This window comes from Styela clava, chromosome 7 (genome assembly GCF_964204865.1).
Source record: "Styela clava chromosome 7, kaStyClav1.hap1.2, whole genome shotgun sequence".
Lineage (NCBI taxonomy): Eukaryota > Metazoa > Chordata > Ascidiacea > Stolidobranchia > Styelidae > Styela > Styela clava.
In genome coordinates, this window is record NC_135256.1 from 12,573,469 (window position 1) to 12,596,514 (window position 23,046).

At 34.5% G+C, this 23,046-nt stretch overlaps 1 protein-coding gene and 1 non-coding gene across 2 annotated transcripts; both read left to right on the forward strand.

Annotated features, from left to right (window-relative positions):
- Positions 1 to 306: 306 nt before the first annotated feature.
- LOC120328556 (putative cytosolic acyl coenzyme A thioester hydrolase-like) lies at positions 307 to 3,037 on the forward strand. Its single transcript, XM_039395075.2, has 2 exons — positions 307 to 612; positions 1,362 to 3,037. Exons 1-2 carry the CDS (start codon positions 510 to 512, stop codon positions 2,411 to 2,413), a joined length of 1,155 nt encoding a protein of 384 aa, XP_039251009.1. The 5' UTR covers positions 307 to 509; the 3' UTR covers positions 2,414 to 3,037.
- Positions 3,038 to 18,449: 15,412 nt separating this feature from the next.
- Trnal-caa (transfer RNA leucine (anticodon CAA)) lies at positions 18,450 to 18,567 on the forward strand. The gene is made up of 2 exons: positions 18,450 to 18,487; positions 18,522 to 18,567. It is a non-coding gene; the product is annotated as a tRNA-Leu (tRNA).
- Positions 18,568 to 23,046: the final 4,479 nt, after the last annotated feature.

The following is a 23,046-nucleotide window of genomic DNA, read 5'->3' on the forward strand; positions in this document are numbered from 1 at the left end:
TTGAAATAGACTTATGCGCCGCACTTCTCTGTGCAACAGGGGTGATAACTTTTTTTTGGCTTTGGAGCCAGGCCACACAAAAGGGGCCAGGCCACGGAGAAAATGGGGCCAGGCCACGGACAAATTGGGGCCAGGCCACAGATAAATTGGGGCCAGGCCTCAGAATATTTGGGGCCAGCGCAATGGTAATGTTAAGACATCCGTATTTGTTTAGTTATATTTTTGTTTATAAGTAATGTGGAAACTGGTAATGTTAAGACATGTACGGTACCTGTACAATTGAACCGGTGGCCGCAATCCGTGTAATACGATTCATGAGTTTGTTGCGCAATGTTTGTATTCGCGTGGCCTTTGGGAATAGCAAATTGGCCTGTGTCATGTTGTGACATAGCATTTTAGGTTGAGACTGGAGGGAAGGAATGATAGATTTATTCAGTTATTTCAATTCGTTCGCAAAAATGAAACGATAGGCTACACACAGAAAAGACAGTTGCTGCTTCTTTACTACAATGACACAAACAGCCCTAAAGTCGTTTATGTTTTTGCCTCGGGGCCGTCTACCGGTATATTCCAGGAAAATTCTATCTTCATTTTCCAGTCCACCATCAAAAGGTACGATTAGGTGATAGTTGCATTTGCTAACGGTGTCGTACTGCTTCATTTTAAATTTTTTGTTACACTCTCAGACCATAGATTTTACATAACAACATTGTTATGCATTGTCTCTGCTCAGACTGTCCATCTGCAGATCTGCTAGCGCTACCCAGTCTGATCGTACAGGGCTGTATAATCTACACCGGTAGGCTAGGCCTATCCCACGTACAGACGTAGGGCGGTACCGGTAGGCTACTATTTGACCACTGCCTGTCCTACAAACAAGAAATAGCAGTTTTACTTTGAAATAGAAATCCTATCTCTTCATACCGTAATTGGTCGAATAAATATTACTAGACTTATACAATCATGGTCACACAGGTGATTGAAGTTTTTTAGAATAATCTGCCCTGATAAAATTATTTGACAATGTTAAATGGCAGACTAGAGTTGGCATGATTCATTTATCAATTTCAAACTGTCATTTCAGCACTCACTGGAATTGTTCATTGCAGTCAGTCAGTCTAATAGAACATAATCTCTAGAACGTTTTGATCTCTTTGTAGTCTAAAATAGCGATTTTTTTTGGCTTCAATAATATTCTTTTTCAGCCATATTCTTGGTTCTCAGTGAAAGTTATTCAGAGCCATAGTTGCAACTCCCATACCTTCATAACCGAAATATTGGTTGTGATATACATGTACAAATTTACTAAATATTTCAGATCTAGCTAATTTATTTTTATTAATATATTAACTTTACCATAGGAAAAAGAAGCATGGCACACTCATCAGTTCCACACATTCCTACTCCGATTCAACTATGTCGCTTCATGCAACCTGGTGATGCAAATATTTCTGGAAATGTCCATGGTGGTACAATACTAAAAATGATTGAGGAAGCTGGAATGATTGCCAGTACAAGATTCTGTAATCAGGATAATGATAAGGATGACACTGGTGTACTTTGTGTCCTTGCCAGGGTTGAACGAACAGATTTTTGTTTACCTATGTACGTAGGAGAAGTTGCACATCTTCATGGTGAAGTAACTTTCACATCGAAGCATTCTCTTGAAGTACAGATGTCGGTTTGGGGGGAAAATGTGATGAAGAATACAAAGCGACTAACAAATAAAGCAACCTTATGGTATGTGCCAATGACAGGCTCAAACACTATACACCAGGGGGGTGTGCCTGAGCTCCAATATATATCAGAAGCAATGAAAGAAGCTGCTTTAATGCGTTATCAAAAACAAAAAGAAGAACGCGCCACTGTGAATGATGTAAACTTACACACAGATTTTTCTACTCCTGCTGTTCAACCAGAGCTGGCAGAAGCTGGTACAGTTGCTCATGCACAGTCGTCTCTTATACATCTAGTTAATGTAAATGATTGCGGAATACATGGCAAAGTAACAGGAGGTACTACTATGAAAATGATGGATGAAGCGGCAGGAATTTGTGCCGCTAGACACTGTCATACAAATGTTGTGACAGCTTCCATGGATGCTACAAATTTCCATCGCCCTATTGGCAAAGGATGCGTAATGCACCTCAAATCTAGACCGATATTCACAAGCAACAAATCAATTGAAATTGAAGTAGTTGTTGATGTTGAGCAAGTTCGTTTGGTAGATGCTTCTACTCAGGTTCAATGGTACAGAGCATGCAGTGCATTTTTTACTTTTGTTTCTTTAGATGCAAATCATAGGCCACTACCTATACCATCTCTTATCCGTAAAACACCTGCGGAAGAGGAACGTTTCAGGGCTGGTGAAGCACGTTATCAGAACAGAAAGTCACTTCGCAATAAAATGTAACAAGACAAATAGTATTATGAACAGTATTAGAAAACGAAAAATAGTCAACTTTATTTATTTAAATTGTGTTCCCAACTCAAGTCAACTAACTATCCTTTTTAAATTTTCTTTTCTGTGATTCATTTTGGCTTCAAATTTTATAGAATTTGTTCGTTAAGCTACAGAATCTTGATTTATGGCAAATTTTACTTGTTATGATTTAGGAAGGAACAGGAGAAAGCATAGGAATATAACAATTGCATGAATTTTTGAGTGTTTTGAATCTTTTGGGCTTATTTGTATGATTTATGAAAATTATTTAAAAATGTGCAAGGGGGCATTTCCGGACTAATTCTAAATAGTTGGCATATCAGTTGTATAATATAGAGATGATATATGTAGTACAAAGATTATATGACACTTTCTTATTGTCTGATACAATTCCTGTGCAGTCAAAGTGGATTTGATGAGTTTCCACTGTTTTGAATGCTTTAATTTTTGCAATGCTTCTAATTTGTTTGTTTACATTCATATATCATTTTAATTGAGATAATTTTAATGCTATCTAAAATCTTATTTTTGTTACTGCCTTTTATGCTTATAAAGCGAACGATATGCTTAAGAACACACATTCCCATTTCCTCACTGGTCGTATTTATTCAGGAGTTAGTGGCCGATAAGTTATGAAGACTCCATAGAAAATTGTCAATTTGTTTTAAGTAAAGTATAACTTATATATATATGTGAATAAATAAACCTTTCCCAAGATGTGTAAAGAGGCTTAAACAAAACAAGAGAACTATGCTCAAATATATGGGCACGTAGCGCCACCTAATGGCAATAATTTTGATGACGTCATAGCAAAAAGAAGAAGTAATAAATAGCCTTCTGAAGAAAATTTTTATCTTTATCCACTGAAAATTTCAAAGCAATTGGTCCGGTTATCAAAGAGAAAGCGACTTTTTAAAAACGTGTCAAAGAACAACAACAACAACATAATATTGAAACGGTCGCTATGTCCACTACGTGTCCAACAATTGTATTGCTGGGGCGTATCAAAGTGATGGGGCGTATGGAGGAGATCTGCGCAGTTAGTTGCACGATATTCTTTGTGTGTGACCAAGCGAAAAGTTCAAAATTATTAACAAAAAATAATGCGTAAATAATTTCGGAATTGAGTTTTTCAGAACAAAATTTTGCATTGCAATCCGCAACTGAAAATATCCTACTTCGTCCTATCCTATATCCTACTAAAATCGTATAAGCGAAAAAACGTGAAATTTCGCAATTCTCAAACAACAACATTACTATTGAGGTGATTTTATTCATTAAATTCAACAAAGGCCCTACTTGGTTCGTGCCAAATTAAATTCTCAAAATCAACAATTTCAAAATTTCCCAAAATCAAGAATCTAATATTCGTACAATTCTAATTTTATATGATCAAAGCTCATTTGGTTCATCTATTTTATTCATTCTATCTCTTGTACAAACTGACCGTCTTGTCTCTGGTTCACAGTTTCCAAATTTCTAAAACATCTCTGGAAAAATGTTGAAATTAGTGCGGCGGTGTGCTCTAATAGATTCAACTGCATGCACTAAAGATTTAACGCATTAGATTACGAGTGCGATGTATCTTTATATTCATTCGGAAAATACGTCGATGTCACCCACCATCTTCCATCGGAGTATGAAAATTAATTAGCGAATCAAAGCAAAGTACGACAGTACGCTGTAGTTAATCTCTTTTCTATGCTACTAAAATAAATGCATTCTTTGGGATTCAATTGTAGGTGGTGTACAAAAATCTCTGTAGTGACTCCCTTTCTTTGGTGCCCCAAAAACCTGCTTTTTTGCTTAATGCCTAATTAAACTCTGTTCAATAACAGCTGTATAACGCGGATACAACTGGCTAAGAAAGATGCAATTTAATTACAACCCGACTCGATATAGATTGGATGCTTTCAAATTCGAACAAAAAACAAAATCATTTTTCTATGCAAAAATATTTATTTCCTTTTGCAAAAAAATTACAAGTTAGTCAACATTGATCATTGCAACAAATTAAAACTAATTTTTTGTATATAAAATCGCTTTCCAATAAAATTTGGCTGAATATTCTACCGAGCTTCCAGTGGACCCAGGAGGTGTCGGTTTAACCACTCGTTAGGACTTGTCGATGGGGTCCTATCGCGCTCCAGAAAGTTCTAAAACGCCCTATGCCCATTCTTTAGTGCCAAACGAAGATAAATATGTTAGGAAATTTGTCAAGCAAGAATTCAGGAATAAGAGCAGCATGGATACTCGAAAAGATTGACAACCATCAAATAGTGGCTTATCAAACACACCCTACAAATTTGGGTATTTCGAATTTACAGGCGATACGGAAAAATACTACTCTGAGAGATATGCCACACCGGTAAGGGATATTTAACATCATTCCACAATCAGTAATAAAAATATAAACTCTGTGCATATATTTGGATAGGATTCGCCAGCAAATGGTAATTAATAAGTTTGAGAGCCACTGACGCATAATATTACAACAGAAATAGCGAACTATTGATCCATTATTTTTTTTTTGGGGGGGGGGGGGGGTATTCCTCACGAATTTATCCAAAAAAAACACACATATATATATCAACATTTAGCCATAATAAGAGCGGCCTCACTTCAACCTAACAATAAGTGATCTTTCGTAGTAGTTTCGGTTTAAAGCGGTATGTTAGTCGTTGGATTAAAGCTACTGGCAGCAAGCTTCATGCCATTACAATAGAGTTCATCTTCTCATTTCCTGCAACTTTCTCGTAAAAAATTTGTTTCAGAAAGTGCCTGAACCAAATAGAGCAGCAGAATAGTTATGAGGTCACATGAAAAGTATATACTTTGCGGTTCACCAATTTACCGCACATAATGCGTTTAAAAAACTAAAATCTCGATCGGTAAGTATATTGATAGGCATTTGTCTGTCTGTTTGTCTGTTATACACTTTCGTATGCTACGCGATATCTCACGAATATGAATCTTCTTCAAATTTTACATGTACATTCATCATATCTCGGACCAGAAGCCAGTTGATTTTGGATGAAATAAGTCGTATAATTAGCGAGTTATTAATTAATTAGTGATGGGACACACGATGTCGCTATTGAGTCAGAGCGACGAATACACGCCGCTAGATCGATAAGTCAGCGGTCTCCGGTCGCTATATCGTTAAAATATCATAACAATATCACGAAAAAATTATTTAAAATAATATATTGTCTGGTATCTATAATACCACCCATTTTGCGTGAAAACGGCGAATAACATTAAGAGCCACACTAAACGTGTTTCTCGGAGTTTCGATCTCTGGAATGCCACAGGCGAAATCGAAAAGCGAAGATGGCCTAAATACATTTTTGCCATTCTCGGAACTTTGACTTTTGCCGCCTTTTGCATATTGGAACAAAACTACAACAAATATTTTAGCCAATATTTTACAACACTACAATGTATTTTAAAAGACTCTTTCGTACATTTTTGTGTACGTAGGAACCCAATTTTTATCATATTGTTACCGGTTTAAGCTTATCTGCATAATGCAGTAATGTGCGATTATGGTTTTTGCCAATACTTCAATAAATTAGTCGCAAGTGGTGGTAAATCTCCCGCTCACACGATGTAAAGGCTATTCTGACATTACAGCATTATGAACATTTGCTTTTATTTTCAGATTTCTGCAATAATATTGTTCATTGCAAGCAATCCGTTTGTGACAAATAATGACTGAATGACATGTATCACTGTCAAGCCAGTGCAAATCATGCAAGTTATTTGCATGTAATAATAGGCAGATAGTACAGTTGTAAACATTTCATTTTGTATTTCTTAAACAACTTTCAAATGCTGAAATATTGTATCATTTCTGTACCTAATTTTTTAAAATTACTTTCAGGTTGTTTGTTGGTGTTGGATATAAATTAGAGGAATTCATAACAACCTTATTGCGATAGAAATTATTTTCGAGTGAAATTGACATTGATCACAATATTGAAGCAAGATCATTTTACTCAAAGGTTAGCTTTTGTAGTTTGGAATCTGACAAGTTTATAAATTCCTGCCTATCTTCTAAAATCAATTAATTTATTTATTATTTTAGGATCTCATCAATATTCATCATCTCTCACTCTTTCATACATTAGTGTGGGTCTGTAGCAAATACATCTGGGGTCTGATTCTGAAATACAAAAGTTTAAAGCAACTGAAACCTCTTGAAGGCGTTCTGACCGTGTCTTCTTGGATCATTGCAGCTGTATGGTCAATTAATTAATTGAGGGACGCCCTCAGGAGAGGAATATCTCTACAACCATTTGGTGTGGCTGGACCAATATTGGTATCATTTTTGCATGAACAAAAGCAGTTGACCTGATACGTATAAAGGTGAAATAAAAAAGCAACACAAGTTCTAATGGTGACGCAGAGGGTTCCCCAAAGACGAGCAATTCTTTGACAATTTATAGACACCCAGGAGTTGCAAAGAAAAGGCCCCGAGCACGCAGATTCTGGCCATGGGAAAAAGAAGATTTCCTCGAGTCATTTGAAAGAGTGTATATAGGAAAAAGACATTGAACCTTGCGAGAAAATTCACAAGAACGTGCCAGCAATAACTGGTGGTGAAATCCAAACATTTGTACATAAAAATATTATTAAGCTCAGACCAATACGAAAAAAACGCTGAGAAGCCAATTGATAGCATGATATGGTGTTGTTGATGCTTTGAGCCCCGATAACAAAGAACTAGGAAAGCAACTTAGTCTAGTAATGATGGTCGCAAAAAAATGAACCATCGGACAAAATTGAACCTCTAGCATCATTTGATCCAACAATGCCACAACCAAATTTTAGGAACGTATATATATGAATATTTTTCTCATGCATTTTCTAACGAACCACTGCCTGTTCTATCTCCAATCGATAGCTTAGTAGTGAAAGATTGTATGCAGGCAAAAAATATCAGAATATTAAAACAATTCTAATTTGGGGAACATATAATAAATAAACAAAAACCATTTTGGGGGTGAAATATGAAATTTTGGTCGTTGTTTAGTTTACGGCAAGTTTAAAACCTATTTTTTCGATATTTTCCTAGCGCAAGACTCTTTTGGTGTGATGCAAAAAATATCAAAATTTAAAAAAATTCAAATTCGGGGAACATATAATAAATAAACAAAAATCATTTTTGGTGTGAGATATGCGATTTTGGTCGTTGTTTACGGCAAGTTTAAAACATACTTTGAGGATTATTTTTCTAGAGCAAGACTCCATTGATGTAATGCCAAAAATATCTAAATCGGCAATCAATATCGGCAAACAATACTGTTGAATGCATGCATGTGGGATTCTGAAATAAAAAAAACTTGGGAACATATAAAGAACTAAATTCTGATCAGAACATTCGTTTGTATATTAAATAAACCAAAACCCCACCTCAGCGATCTCTTGACATCCGCGCTTTATATGGCATCGTGTTATATTGGTGACAGAATTATTTCCTACATTCATCTTCTTGCAGAATTAGGTCCTAGAAATTGGCGGCCAGGGTAACCCAGGTAGGAGATAGCATACTTATATGGGGAATGTGGTCACTGGAGATGAGATGCGAGTTCTAGATTTTGCTTGACAAATCCGCGACTGACTGATAAAACCCAAACTATTAAGTCTGTCTGAAGAACAAACATGTTTACTTTCCCAACAATGGACATTTTAGGTTAGGGGTCTTTTTTAATCCCAGGAGAGGGGAAGTCGATAAGATGGCTAAATAATATGACGAACCACGGCCTCTCGACCGTTTACCAACTAATGTGGGATATGAGAATAGTTAACCAACTATTCTTTCGACAAGTGGTCACGTGAACCATCCTACAACGTCGAGGAGTCTAACGAACTCTCCCACGTGATTAATAATGGTTGGAAGTCTTCACTTCTCAGTTACAGCGACTTCTTGCACTTCTCTTAACCCTGCATGGGATAGGAATGATTTTGCAGTTTGAGATAGAACAACAAAATGTCAATTTCATAACTTTTGAAATGGAGGATATATGAAAAATGCACGAGTGAATAATAGTTAATACTATTCGCAGTTCTGTGAAAAACAGGGAATGATTGAAAATACTGGAATAAATGGTAAATTCTCTCTGCAGTGAGCGAAAGTGCCAGACAGAAATGTGATGACATTTACTAGTTTGCAAAACTTCGTTTTTGAGACAACCCGCGTCTTTCTGAATAACCTTCTGAGGAAGCAAATACGCATCTTCGATGCACCGTAATCTTTTGTAAACGAGGCCGATCAGCAAAGTTGAAGGTTCACTAATCTTCGATCGCGCGCTGTGGGCACGTAAGGGCGCTAGTGATTCGTGGATAAAACGACCGTAGTTTGTTCAAGTGACGCCTTGCGCTAAACGACAAACTCATATGCGTATCAGGAATTTAAAACATCTTGATGTAAAACCAACAAGAAAGTCGAACAAACATTATATTTTGAGTACGTTGAATTGCTGTGTGCCTGATAGCTCTATATCCAGTGTTCCCATTCTGATAATCTTCCTTGTATAATTATTTACATTCATGAATTTCATACTACCTTATCTTTAAGAAAATTGCTGTAGGTATATAAATTTCATATTATTCATTTCACAAGAATATTTCTGCGAGTAAAACAACTTACGTTGTTGAGGTGAACACATGGAATCACTAACTCAGGAGAAACTGAGAACATAGCGTTAATAAAGTATATTTAGTCTGTTTGAGGTCAGATTTTCAATTGGAATTTGCGGTTTATTAAGGATTTATATAATTTATGGAGTAGAATGTTGCATTTGGTAGAACCCACGCTATTATTATGTTGTATGGTTGCCTCTCCCTTCGAAATTGTTATCTGACAACATCATTGATATTGAAAGCACTATGGTTAATGGTGGTAAAATTTTTACTCTGGTACACTATTCAACGAGTAAATTTCAACTCTCTTGATGCGCTATAGAAAAAATTGAAGTAAAAGTAGAACTTGGAGTAAAATCACAATGTAACTGCATCGCGCATCGCTTTTATACGTTGCGGGTTATGACCAATGGAAGACCATGCAGATTTAAAGGCTGGGAATTAGCATTATAAGTATCTGTATTTTATTTTAGTTTCATTATTGACATACCAATTATCTACTTTTTAAATTTTTACATTGAAGATCACAGTCTAAACCTCTTTATTTAAATTCTAAATTGGAGATCAGTCGTTTTTGGAACCTATAATTTTCGCGCGTTAATTTCCATCTACCAATGACGTCACAATTACTAACTTTTACAATCCTTTGTCGCCGAATCAGACGAAAAATTTAATATTGTGATGATTAGCAGCTGCTAAGTAGCAAAAGGATATTGAACTTAGATAAAATTATTGGTTTATAGTAAAAATTATGGCTTTCCGAGTGAAAAATGTGAGTTAATAATGGGTATTATATGTTAAACTTGATTTATTTAATTGCTTGTTGCATTCGTAATTGACGGAATACAATAAATGCCTTTGTATAACGAACTTACTTTTTAACTGATACTTTGTTCATCTTTCGAATATACTTATTCTGTTATTTATTCTAATGAACGATATCAACAATTGAGCCAATAATAGTATAAGACCCTCGTCATAATAAAATTTCTTTAAAACGGGTAGGATTTTATTCGCAAAATCGTAATGTAAGAAGATAACAGTAGCGAATTCGTTGTATCATTCATAAGAATCATCCAGTCTGAAAGGAATTATATTATTACTTGTGTGACAAGCCACTCGAGCCCATTGTTACTTTATTGTAACGAATTTCATAACGATGCCAGAGAAAGAAATATTAATGTAAATATTGACAATTTATATGTTTAGCACTCCAGTTATTCGATTTTGGGACAAGTGGTGGTTGAATGACAGTAATGTAGTGCTGCAGTATCTGTATTGTCATTAATTTAAAATTCGTTGTATTTTTGAGTGAATTTAGTCATCAGCACATACTGAAATTATTTCTAGAAGCCTAAATTCAGCGCAAAATTTCTTCTAAATGAGCCTCGTTCATACGTATGGTTAATGTTATTGATTTGCGTCAGTTTAAGATGTTTAACTGCACATGGAATACATGTTCGCCGCGGGGGTTTAAAATACAAACAAGTCCAGCTTATCTTTACGCATAAAATACGCCCACCCGTGGTTGCAAGTCTGGAGATTCTTGGTAAGGCGCGGATGTTTCGCATATTATTCAAATAACTTTTAATCAATATATCACGTGATGTGTTTTTTTAGGCTGCAGTTTTGGGAATAAAATTTCTTAAATTTTTGTGGGGTTATTTCATTTCAAACAAACATGCTTAAACTCGTGTTTTACATAAATCATCAATGCCTCTATAATTGAGCACCGTATGGGACAGAATTTTAACTTGTAATAGTATATGACATGTTGCATAAACCACAAAATTTGTCTTACTTCTTGTATTTATCGTATATTCTAAATCAGCGCCAAGATTCATCAACCCTGCTTGCTATGTTTGCGTCATTTTCTCACTTCGTGTCAATTTTCCTCTTTTAGATAAGTTAATCTCTCAATTTCTCATCCAAAAAACGCAACTTTAAACATGAATTTACGCGATTTTATGAGTAAGTTTAGAAATATTGCTTTTAATATTGTTTTAAGTTTGAACAGTACGAAATTTGAAAAAAAATTATAATACTATCAAAAGTGTGACATGTCGGATTTTTTAGGTCAAACGTGATTTGAGAATTTACGGTCGATTTCCCTGAGCTTTATAACCACATGTTAAATGTGTTGTTTGGAAATCCGCACTGAAGTCTAGCCATTTCGTATAGTCAATTATAAGTGGGTGAGACATCATTTTCGTTGGAATTTTCTATTCAATTTGATAGAAAAATATATGTGTTCTAACACCGCATAAAATTAAATTTTGAAGTGTTTTAAAAAAAAATCCCAAATATAATAATATATAGACGAAAATGACTCATTACTAAGCTAGTAATTATCTCATAAGACAAAATGAAAATATATAATAAAATATCTCTGAGAACAAATTTTTTATTCGATTAATTTCCTGGTAAACTTGGAATATTACCGTAACCTTTGCGCGTCATTAATTCACTCGAATTCTGATACAGATCTGTACTTCACCAGAAAATTATATTTTATTGAGATTGTTTTACATACAATTTGTTTCGATTTATGATTGTTAAAAGCTATGTGGCTAGTTGATGTGGCTTTGTAATTACTTTCTCTGGAATTCACATATGAATCATCAGATTAAAATAGTGGTTTTTGCCACTACTTTGTTTATGTTGATGACGAATTTATCCTTTACATAGAAAATAAATAAATGCTTGTTGATTCATGGTCTAAATTTGTAAAGAACGTCTGTAGTAACAGTTCAAAATGCCGAAGGCAATAGAATAATGTGGTGTAAATACTTTAAGCGTTTTAGCAGGGTTAAAATATAAAATTTAAATTTATATGTTGTGTAACGTAACTTCTTGTTGTAATTTCTTACAACGAATTTTATATAAGTATATATCATCATTGGTATTGTATCAGTGGGAGTTTTTTTTTTAACAAGTTGTTTCATTTATATCTGGTGATGGGTATGGAGTTCGCAATGACGGGAAATTGACGGGAGAGTCACGTTTCCCAAATCTATATTTCAGTATAATGTTTTGTCTACATCATCCCATTTTTAGTCTAACAATGTTTGCTGAAGTCGTGATTAGCCTTATAATTATAGTCTTCGCTATGGAACTATCCAATCTTCTTTTTCGATAGCTCTTGTTGTTTATCTGAAATGTAGAGTTTGAATACTCATCGCTACAATAGAAATAGATAGCCTGGATGATACATGATTATAAAAAGGCACGTTTTTGTGGTTGACAAGGTCTATTTGGTAATTTCACTTCGTGACAAGTATTAGTTTCTTGGGTCAAATATATTTTACGGTGGTTACATGTTCATAATGATGGATTTCATCACATAGCTGTGACTTTTATCTTTTCGGATTTTCCAATAAAAAAAATGACACAGTAAACATAATATGTTACTTATATGATGTTTATATATTGAGAAAACAGAATCCCTTCAGAAAAGTTCTCTAATGAAGTAAAACCTGAATTTTTCAGTCGTGCGTGTATCATTTCATACACAACGGAGAAATTTAAAGTGGGATATTTGGGCATTTAGCAAGTTTGAAACGCACTATCTTGTACACACGCTCACCATATCCTGCTCATTTAACAGGCCTCGCTTAAAATTATTGTGATGTGATTTTGGGATATACAAAAAGATCATGTTGTCGATTTTTCATTTGTCACTAATATACAATTGAAGTTTTTGACATGGGCTCCATATAAAAGTAATTCAATATCAACCGCATCCATCATCAATTTCTTACTTGAATCACCAATTTATGGATGATTGCATATGACACTCCTCATGATGCGTTAAACTCCAAATATCAAAATTTATAATATTTTCTTTGAACTTTTAGAGTCGCACGCGATATCAGCGACAATAGTTCGTGCGAATAACTGAAGAAGCACAAAACGATATGGAATTAGCGTAAAATGATTCAAATAACGAGTTTCAAATCCCGAAAAAAAAAAAAAATTTGTTTTTAGCCCTCTTTATAGCAATAAAAATAAATTTTCCCAGTATTTTATGTGAAATTATAAATGCTCAAAAAAAAAAATTCAAATAAAGACGAGATGTCCAATATTCTCCCAACTCAAGAAAGCTGAAACGATGAAAAGAACTTGGAACAAAAATTGACAAATATAAATTACATGTTCTATGTTTTGAGCACTAGGATTTGACAAATTGCGTATTTCTTAATTGTTCAAAGAAATAACTAGAAGAATAAGTAACTAAAACTAGAAATATGATTTAACTATTGAGATTAAAATGGAGATTTCACTCATCCTCAACAAAGCTAGAAGAGTGAAAAGAGTTGGGGATAAATAGTGACTTATATAACCTTTGTGGTTGTACCAACCTGTGCTTAAAATGAAATCTATACTTGCTCAAGATATGTGCGATGTGACTCTTGTTGGGACCAAATTAGTGAAACTATGCTGATATGTCAGTTTCGAAATTTGGCAAATAAACGCTGAAAAAAACACATCGGCTTTATTCGCATAATTTTTCACTTCTGTGGATTCATCTATCGAAAATGCGTTGAGCACCTCAAAAACGACTTTTTATCCCAATAAAATTATTATTCAAAAAGTTCAATTATTACTTTCATGGAATATTTCCCACAACCGTTAAAAGACTGAAAGTAAGTTAATGTTTATGTCTGATACGATAAATCAGTTTTGTTGTTTGATCTGATGTGGTCCGTACTAGATGGATTATTTTTAACAAACAATCTTCGCGGAGGTGACGAAAACAGTAGTCACAGGAAATAACATCTATTGTTATTTTGTGTAATTTAAACGTGGATGTGGTTCCACGCTTCGTTGATATGACGTCATCAGAAGAATAGAAAAGATAACTTTGCGTGCTGCACGATTTTACTTGTTACAAATTACACGATTGCGTGCGGATTTATAACGCAATTACTAAGACAATTTTCATGTTATTTGAGACAGCATTGTGTTACAGAAGAGAATGTCACTTTTGATGGTCATGATATGAATATATACTGTATTTTATATCGAAATAGTTATTGTATTATAATTGATATTTGAGACGGGATTTTACAGTCCATAAACCGAGATTTATCATTTTTCTCTGTTTTAACAACCAAAAATGATATTTTCATTTAGCCGGGGTTTGGGTCATGGATGGGGAAGCTGCATATAACATACTATGTCTGTTTCAACTATTGTTAACAAAACATTCAGATATATTTACTGAAATAACGAATGGATTTGAAGTTTTGGATACTTTCGCAAAATTTTTATCCTTGAATAAAAAACTCGGCTCGATATGAAAAAATTAAATGTTTTTTGAAAATTAGGCGAGGTCGATTCATTTTACGCCACGTAGAAACATTTAGTGTTCATTTCAGAAAATTTGCTTAAACGATTTTCATATAGGGTTTGTTTATTGTAATGTTATATATGTAAGCCATGTCTTAAAATTAGTAATTGTTTTTCAACTATTTGAATGCAAATTTCAAATCTAAATCACGATTGACGTTTTGCGTATGCAGGAAAAACACGTAGACCAGACCTATGCATCATTATAATCTATAACGTTTAAATTTAATGGTTTTTACCTAGAATTAGCGCGTTGTCCACTGCTAGCCTTATACCGGTAAGTTGCGGGGCATATTGCCGACCCAGTCTGTGTACAATCATACTTATCCATAGGTTGCCAAGTATGGAATTGTTTTTAACTAAATATCATTTTTATGTATCATGAAATATCCACCTGACTCGATAAGTAGGCCGAGATTGTCTAGGTATGTTTTATTTAATCTGCTCATCCCTCCACGATCATAAATCTAATTCGAGCGGCTTGTAACGGATTTGTAAACCTGTCCATGTTGTTTGTATTCAGTATTTACCACATCCGAAAATTAAAAGATTTTCGATGGATGTTGTTTGTGACTAAAAATAGTGATTCAATTTTGAATGACTTCACCAAATACTAATATTATAAACATTACCTATTTTTCCGATTTGCTGGGAAAATACAAATCTATATCTGAAGTCGAGTTGAAAGAAAAGAGGAAATATAATATGCGGAAAGTTAGTCACGACTGTGGGTGGGTTATGTGTTACCAGCAATTTGTACAATGTAGTAGTTCATTTTGTTTAGATATCTTGACTTGAACATTTTAACTAATTTTTTAGTGTGAGATTGGCGAAAAAAGTATATCTGTATGAATATTTAATATTTGTTGTTCTTTGCGCAAATTGCCGGCGTTAAACTTTTTAATATTGACTATGTGACTTCTCTGAGATAAGCATGGATAGGCCATTTCGAACAGGCGACACGAGAAAATCGAACCGAAATCGCGCGTTGCAGGACTATCAGAATCATTACAAAATGAATTAAAGCTTCTTGATATATATCCTTGCCCCAGTTTCCTTTGCATATATATTATTATGTAGAAAGCTGAATTAGATTAAATAATTTTCCAGTCAATAACAATACAATATTTCAATATTAATAATTTATTTTTCGCAAAAAAGCATCTGTCATTGACTATATTGTCAGAAAAAAATCCCAGTAAATTCATTAGGGAGCATTTAAAATTAGTGTAGCAGTATCAGAAATGATCCCCAAAGGCATTTCTCGACGGCACAAAAGTTCATTATATTGAAAAATCAAATTTCAAGAGGTTAATTCTTGAAATCCCCGTTTTAATCCGTAATTGATATCGTCAACTTCCTCAAAAGTCGCAGTCGAATTATTGTAGACAGGTGGCGGGCGGATGGAATCATTTGTAACGCACAACAGAAAAGACGATTGTTTACTTAAGTGCTGTCCAATGTGGTGAATAGACGGGAGACACGGCCTGTCACGACACGGGCGATATATAATTCAGCGTTACTGGTATGGTGCAATCTGAAATCGCGAAATATGGTACCAGACCTTTGTGGTAATCCATCGAATGATTGAGAAAAATCACTTCCTATGTCACAAACTTCAAGTTGCTATAAAGCGTTTTAAACGCACTGTTTCCGTTTAACTAAAAATTTTAAACATTTGGGCTGTTTACCGAGGTATGGAAATTTCGCGATGGGTTAATAGTGTTTTATACACACAAAAATTACAAAAAAAAACAAGCGGGGCTGAATTGAATGTGTTCAATTGAAACAAAACTAAATTTCGACAGTTTTTATTTACAATATGTTTGTGTAACAGTCATATATCTAATTTTAATATCACACGAACTATCCAATATGTCGGACATGTGTCTTCTCAACTGGAATTATTTATTATTAAGAGTTGAAAGTTGAATTAATCGTATTCGACCAGGATATTCAATCAAAACAGCCAGTTTGCAAACATCAAAATTTTCAATATACTTAATACGACATACGTGTTTCGTTATTTCGTGGACTAGGATGTGCAAAATAGTTGTTAATTTTTTCAAATTATTAAGACGAAAGATTCGTAAAACTGAATATTTGCTCAATTCAAATGCAAATCAAACGTTTGGGCTATTTTATTTCATACATAAATTTTGCCGTGCAAAGGATATGCTTTGGTGTCGTAATCAGTCAAAAGCAAAATTACAGAATTCTTAGTATCGTGACTGAAGTTCATATTCTTGCATACGGAATTTTTGCCGTGCGTGATTTGCTATGTACATGTGAATAATCTAGTATTTGTAGAAAATTAAAAACAAAAGTAGAACTATTTTCATAACCCGGAATCGTGTGGGCCGATTTTTTGTGATTTTGAATGTGAAAAAATAAATATTATTTTAATATTAAATTCCAGTATGGAAATAAGATTTGCTAGAGTGGATTCAAATATCATAAGATTGCTATTAATTAACACATTAAATTTATTATATAGACCGTGAGAATTGTTTTCTGATATGCGAGAATTCCGTTGTGTGTGAAACATTTATTGGATATCACATCTATACAATATATTCGGGAATACGGTTAATCGCGTTCAATTGTGATAATTTTGCATAACTTGTTTTCATTCGCCACCAAAATAATTTGATTGACGATGTAGGCTGTTTATTTTCCAAGAATCTTCAGATTATATTTTTGCTATACAATAACAGACCTATGTAAAATGAGACGTGTGTATCGTTTACGTTCAGTCGTAATATTTGATCAAAAACATTAGATGGTTTCAATTTACCACCAAGAAGGGGTGCAATCGAACGTGTGCGACATCCATTCTCTAATGAGGAATTTTCGGTGTATGCAAAATAAGGCGCTTCAGTGTGTACCAATATGGAGGTAACTAATTTTGTTCGCCTATTTTACATCAAGTTGTGTAAAGGAACGGAAACCTATGGGCAGGGGTATGGTATATTCACTTGGCTAACACAGACAGTCCCCGAACTCGTAATAGAAATAAAGTAAGAAAATTCGTAACAAAATTATGGCCTAACCCTAACATACCGTATTTGCTCGTTTTGTAGCCCGGGCCCATATTTTTTTTAACCAAACTCACTAACCGGGCCCTTATTCAAACTACCACTGAAAAATCAGCTTTTACATCCGGCGGGTATTCAAGCACCGGCCCTTATTTATTTTTATGTTCTGTTCAAACGGGCGGCTATTCAAACGGGCCCTTAATCAAGATCGGCCGGTAAAACGAGCATATACGGATACATATACTATGAGAGTACCCAAAATAGATGACATTTTGGTGTCAAGTGCAATCAACAAACCCGTGATAGTCAGTGAGTGTTTGCGTTCAATAAGTTAACTAGATCAACCATCAAACAGTTGCCATATATCCTTCAAAAATTTGAAAAAATAGAGAAAGCGTGAGACATTTGCTTGCACGGGGAATTCGTGCGACGTGTGCGGAATACTCGGTATCAAATTCAGACAATAGACTAGTGAAAAAATGAATGGCATGACTTTTTTCTAATGACTCAGACAGAAGACATTTTTGTTTGTTTGTAGGTCAAGTCTCATGGGTATATAGAGATGGTTGCCAAAAACTAATTCAGACGTCTCGCAAGTGTGTCGGAGAACTATATATAGGAACCCTAAGTATAAATATAGTCTTTCATTGCACCGCTATGCATTCTTTAGGTAAGCTGTTCTACACCTACCTTCCAAAAAACATCAGGCATGATCAAGACATGATTTGAATAGTAACACGTTTGGTCAAAAGAAACAATTTAAATACTTTGGTTAAAATATAAAATAAGCATAATTGGGACAAAATCAAAATGGTATAGGTGTGTATTATAAAAAATGTACTCTTATACACACGAATTTCACACTCTTTTGCGCAGAAGTGCAAAATAAAAAGAACTCATCATTTTTAAATCGCATCATAACACGTCATAAAAGGATTATATGTTTGTTTTACCGCCCGATCATCGTCGTCAGGATGGCCGAGTGGTCTAAGGCGCCAGACTCAAGAGTTATCACTCTTCCCGCTATAGCGGTCTGGGTATTCTGGTCTCCGAATGGAGGCGTGGGTTCGAATCCCATTTCTGACAAACTTTTCAAATTTATGTTGTATATCTTGTAATCTGTAACCATCAAAAACTATGTTGATTCTATCTCACGTGACAATTAAGGCAAATTTTCGACATAAAAACCTATCTTTCTTTTTAACTAGCTATTTGATAAACGATTCTCCCAATAACGAAAAAATAAATATTCCTTTAATTTTTTTATCAAAATAACATATATACCGTATGCATGGCTTTACCAAAAATAGTTGATGATTTCTCTTAGAACTTTAAAATTCTTTCCAACCTCTAATTGCTAGGGGTCGAATTATAGTCTTTTAGAGTCGCCATTTTCCTACCTCAAAAGCCAATGTGTCATGCAGTACGCGCCAAATGACCCTTTATTAAATCATTCCGTATTCAAGAAACAAACATTAGCAAGAACGGCGGAGAGACAAATCACAGTCAAAGAAAATAATTCAGTGAGTCATATCACATCGACAAAAATAAACCTGCTATCTGATAATTGAGGAAACGATGACTGAATTGTTGACAGTAATTCTATCTCTACATTATTGCGCGATCTAAATATAGACACAGGTCACGTGGGATAATTTTGCGCCGTTTCGTTTTCGAATAACGGAAAAATGATTAACAAAGCAGATTAGTTTTCGTTTTAAAATCTGCGACCAATGCTTATTACCCAGCGGTGGGCAGGGTTTTTGGACCAGGGCCAAAATTTTCGCACACCTAGACCGGCGAGCCATAAGCGTGACATAAAAAGTTACATTTTATGAACAATATTTACAGTGTTACAAAAGCAAAAGTGGAAAACAATAAGCCTTTTTGTCAAAACTAAATTTTATCGCAGTCTCAACAAATTCTGTGGATTAACTTTTAGCTAAAATTTGGTTTTAGTGTGGTTGTGGCAGCATCAGGCGGACCAGATTAAATTACTCAACAGGCCATATTTGGCTCGCTGGCCGTAGTTTTCCCATGTTAGTTATAGACTAACCCAGCGTTTGGAAACTTGTTAACAATTTATACTTGGCTTGGTTCCCACATCACGATTTATTGATTGTCAGACCATTCATCGCAAGCACCGAGAACACCAATATTACCAATTTCGCATTCAAGATTGGACACTTGGACAGTGCTAATCCATCAATATTTACTTTTCATAGCACGATCGTTATGTTTGTTCCCAAAGTAGGTGAAATTGTGTGTGTAAAGCCCAAATACAAGACCATGGAATGTGAGAAGGATGAAATTTCGATACGATAAAAAAAAATGTTCGATGAAGATTTAAATCAATTTTGCAAAATACAAAAGGCCGGATGTGATTGGTTTTGGAGTCTTGTAGAAAAAGTGAAAAGTGATACTTCATGACAGCATAGTACTTTGCGAATATATCTATGTCAATTAATGATAGCTGTCATGCTGTCATTCGATTTAAACCTACTTCTTATAGATTGAATTTTTTTTTTGGAGGGGGGATTAAAAGCGTTGATTGCTTACAGCTGTGTATAATAATGCTCCAATAATACCTATTCAATTGTGTAATCCTGGTGTATTTTTTTTTATCGACAATTTTACTAGAATACTTGTACTTCTACTTTTTTTGTATAATGCTACCATGTTGGGTTCATACATATATTCATATTTCATGAATTTGTCATAGTAAGCCAGCAATAATGCGGGAGACTTATCAAAAACTGATGGTTATCAGTTGCTATTTTGCTGCCATCTCAAACGGGGATATGATAATATGCACTATAGAATCAGACAGAATGTCAAGTTAGTTGACATAATGTATATTTTAGTAAACATGATAATATCTTCACGCATCCTATCTGGTGAAATCTATGCACTCAATATCTAGATAACTGTATTAATACAAACTCATATTTCGCCTTTATTGTAAAAAAAATTGTGTTGTGCTATCAGTAAGGTTGACTTTTTGCTTCGTATTCGGAACAGAACAGAAAGGGCTCAACTTAAGTATATATTACCTGAATTTTAGGACTTAATTGCGTACAGCAGATTAATCACGTTTGCAATTGGTCACGGGCCTACTTCCTTGTTTGGAAAGAATTTTATTCCAAAGGGTGACCTGTTTACAATTTTATCCAAAAGGAGCAAAGGGGAAAATTGAGCTTACAATTTATCACTACAGTCATTTACGGAAATGTGTGTGGGATCATTAATAAATAATGATATCAAGTCTATTAATTACTGAAATAGGCATCGTTGAATACCGGTATAGTTTCGTTACCTGCAATATGTGCGGACATGCGATGTCGAGTGTCTCAGAATACCACAACAATACTCAATAAACATGGAACAATTACCATATTGAAGAGAAATTCCGCGTTTGGTATATTTTGTTATGTATACAACTTAAAAAAACTCAAAACAGGTGCGTCTGTAATATAGAATCTTTCAAAATAAGCTATCTTTAACAAAAGCACGTCAACAACATCTTTTTTTTCGTGCAGCAAAATTTCAACATTTAAATATGTTAAATTATTTTATGGAGCATGGTCTGGTCAAGCATACACTTAAAGTAATTTTTCAATAGGATATTATCTCCGAAAGGTAACTGATCACGCATGATCAGATTTCCTGTTCAATTATCTTATCGAAATTCCGATCCATATTTTACAAACAGCGAAAAAATATTTTGAATATTTTGGGTAATGGAGGCATTTTCTTCTTTCCTAATAGCGATGAAAAGTAAAATGTTGTTGGTGTTTCAAAAATGTACAATGGTATTGTGTTATCTTCAAGTATTGGCATGCAAAGTACATGGCATGCGTATATAATCTGTTCCATGTATTCAGCAAAAACCCAACGTTTTCATTTATTCGAACGGAAAAAAGTCTTAACAGTATGACCTCGAGTCTTGAGTATAGCTTTTGTCTATTTTTTAAATGAATTTGTATGAATATTCCACGAAACACAAAAACTACGATAAGTTTTTGAGTATTTTCTGACTGCTGAAGCTTTCGCTATTTGCATTCTGTTAATAATAAAACAATAAAATAAAGCCTGATTTATATTTAGAACGTTCAGCCACTCCAGCATTTTTTCATGTAAAAACTTAATATCGATCCAGTTTTCCTTTTAGCTCTGGAAGGGGGTCATGGGAGAAAACCACTGATATGTGACGAATTTTATTTACGTTTTACAGTGGATATGAACACTTTTGTTAAAATCTGCCGAGTCAAAATATGTTTGTTAGAGTTAACCAAGTCGTGATTGTGTATTGAATTTCCGTGTTGTCATTCATTCAACGATCTTAATGTAAGGTGGTCAACTGTATAATTTAAGACATAACCAATCGTAATTATAAATTCCTTATTATAAGAAATCGAAACAAAAACTACTTTTAATTTGTTACATTCATTGAAATTATATAAGCACTCGAAGCGACAATTGTTCTCTAAGTATTTGGGTTGTTTTTTGGCAAACCGCCGGTTATGGAACAATTGGTCACGTGATGTTTCGCGTAATAAAGCTTTTTAGGACAAAGATATGCGAGGAATTCTTTTAGAAAATAAAGTAATTTGACCTGCGGTCCCTAAACAAATGGCATTACAGGTTTTGTCCTAATGTTTGAGGACAAACCTATATATAAATCCTTCAGATATCAAAGGCAGTTGTTGTCTCCTTCTCATACAGCATGCTATATCAAGCTTGTAGGTGATGTAAATTAATATAAACTAAACTCTAATGAAAAGCGCGGAGATCTGAAAGATCCATCATTATTTTGAATAAACATAACTTTATGTTCCATAATGTATGGGTGACGCGTGGTGTCTCCATAAGTGGATTTCATTACGTATAAAAAAGACTAAGTATCGAACCTGTTCGAATATTCGAACGAATATTGAGAGATGCAATTGCTCTAATTCTCATCCCTGCACAGTAAGTGCCATCGACCTCCGTTTCTGTCAATAGCTGCAGCGCCAAACATGACTGCGGGTAATCGCACACTATAAACGAAAATACTTTTCTGGACACTTCATCTCACTAAGGCCAGACATACCTTACAAGTTAAGCTTGACTGTATCTTCAATACTCCCCTAGCTAAAAACATTTGAAATTGTGAAATTCCATGTTTTTATATGTCTTTATATTCTAGTTTCTGTGCATGGGTATTGGTAGCTCATTAGTATTTGCCACTATAAATAGTAGTTTATTCGAAACCATATGTATTATAGGAATAACCCGATTACTCTAATAGAGGGGTGTCAAACTCAATTTACCTGGGGGGCGCCGAAACGGAGCCTTAGTGAGTCCGGGCCACATCGGGTTTTTCACAATAAAATCATTAAACTTAAGTAAGTAAAATAAGTTAAATCTTTTTCTTTGTTTTTTCTATACGCAAAACATGTCAAAAACATAAATGGAAGTAATATCGCGATGGACCTTTCCCCGAGCATCTACTTCCTTGTTTATTCCGTAACATGGGCTAATCAGCAGGACGCAAAAAGTGACGTAACAATAGACTTTTTCGCA

Bases quoted from the DNA above. Each gene is read 5' to 3' on its own strand.
- LOC120328556 (XM_039395075.2), top strand. From the start codon at position 510: ATGACACAAACAGCCCTAAAGTCGTTTATGTTTTTGCCTCGGGGCCGT. The intron at 613-1,361 runs GTACGATTAGGT...ACTTTACCATAG, and splicing joins TTCCAGTCCACCATCAAAAG to GAAAAAGAAGCATGGCACAC.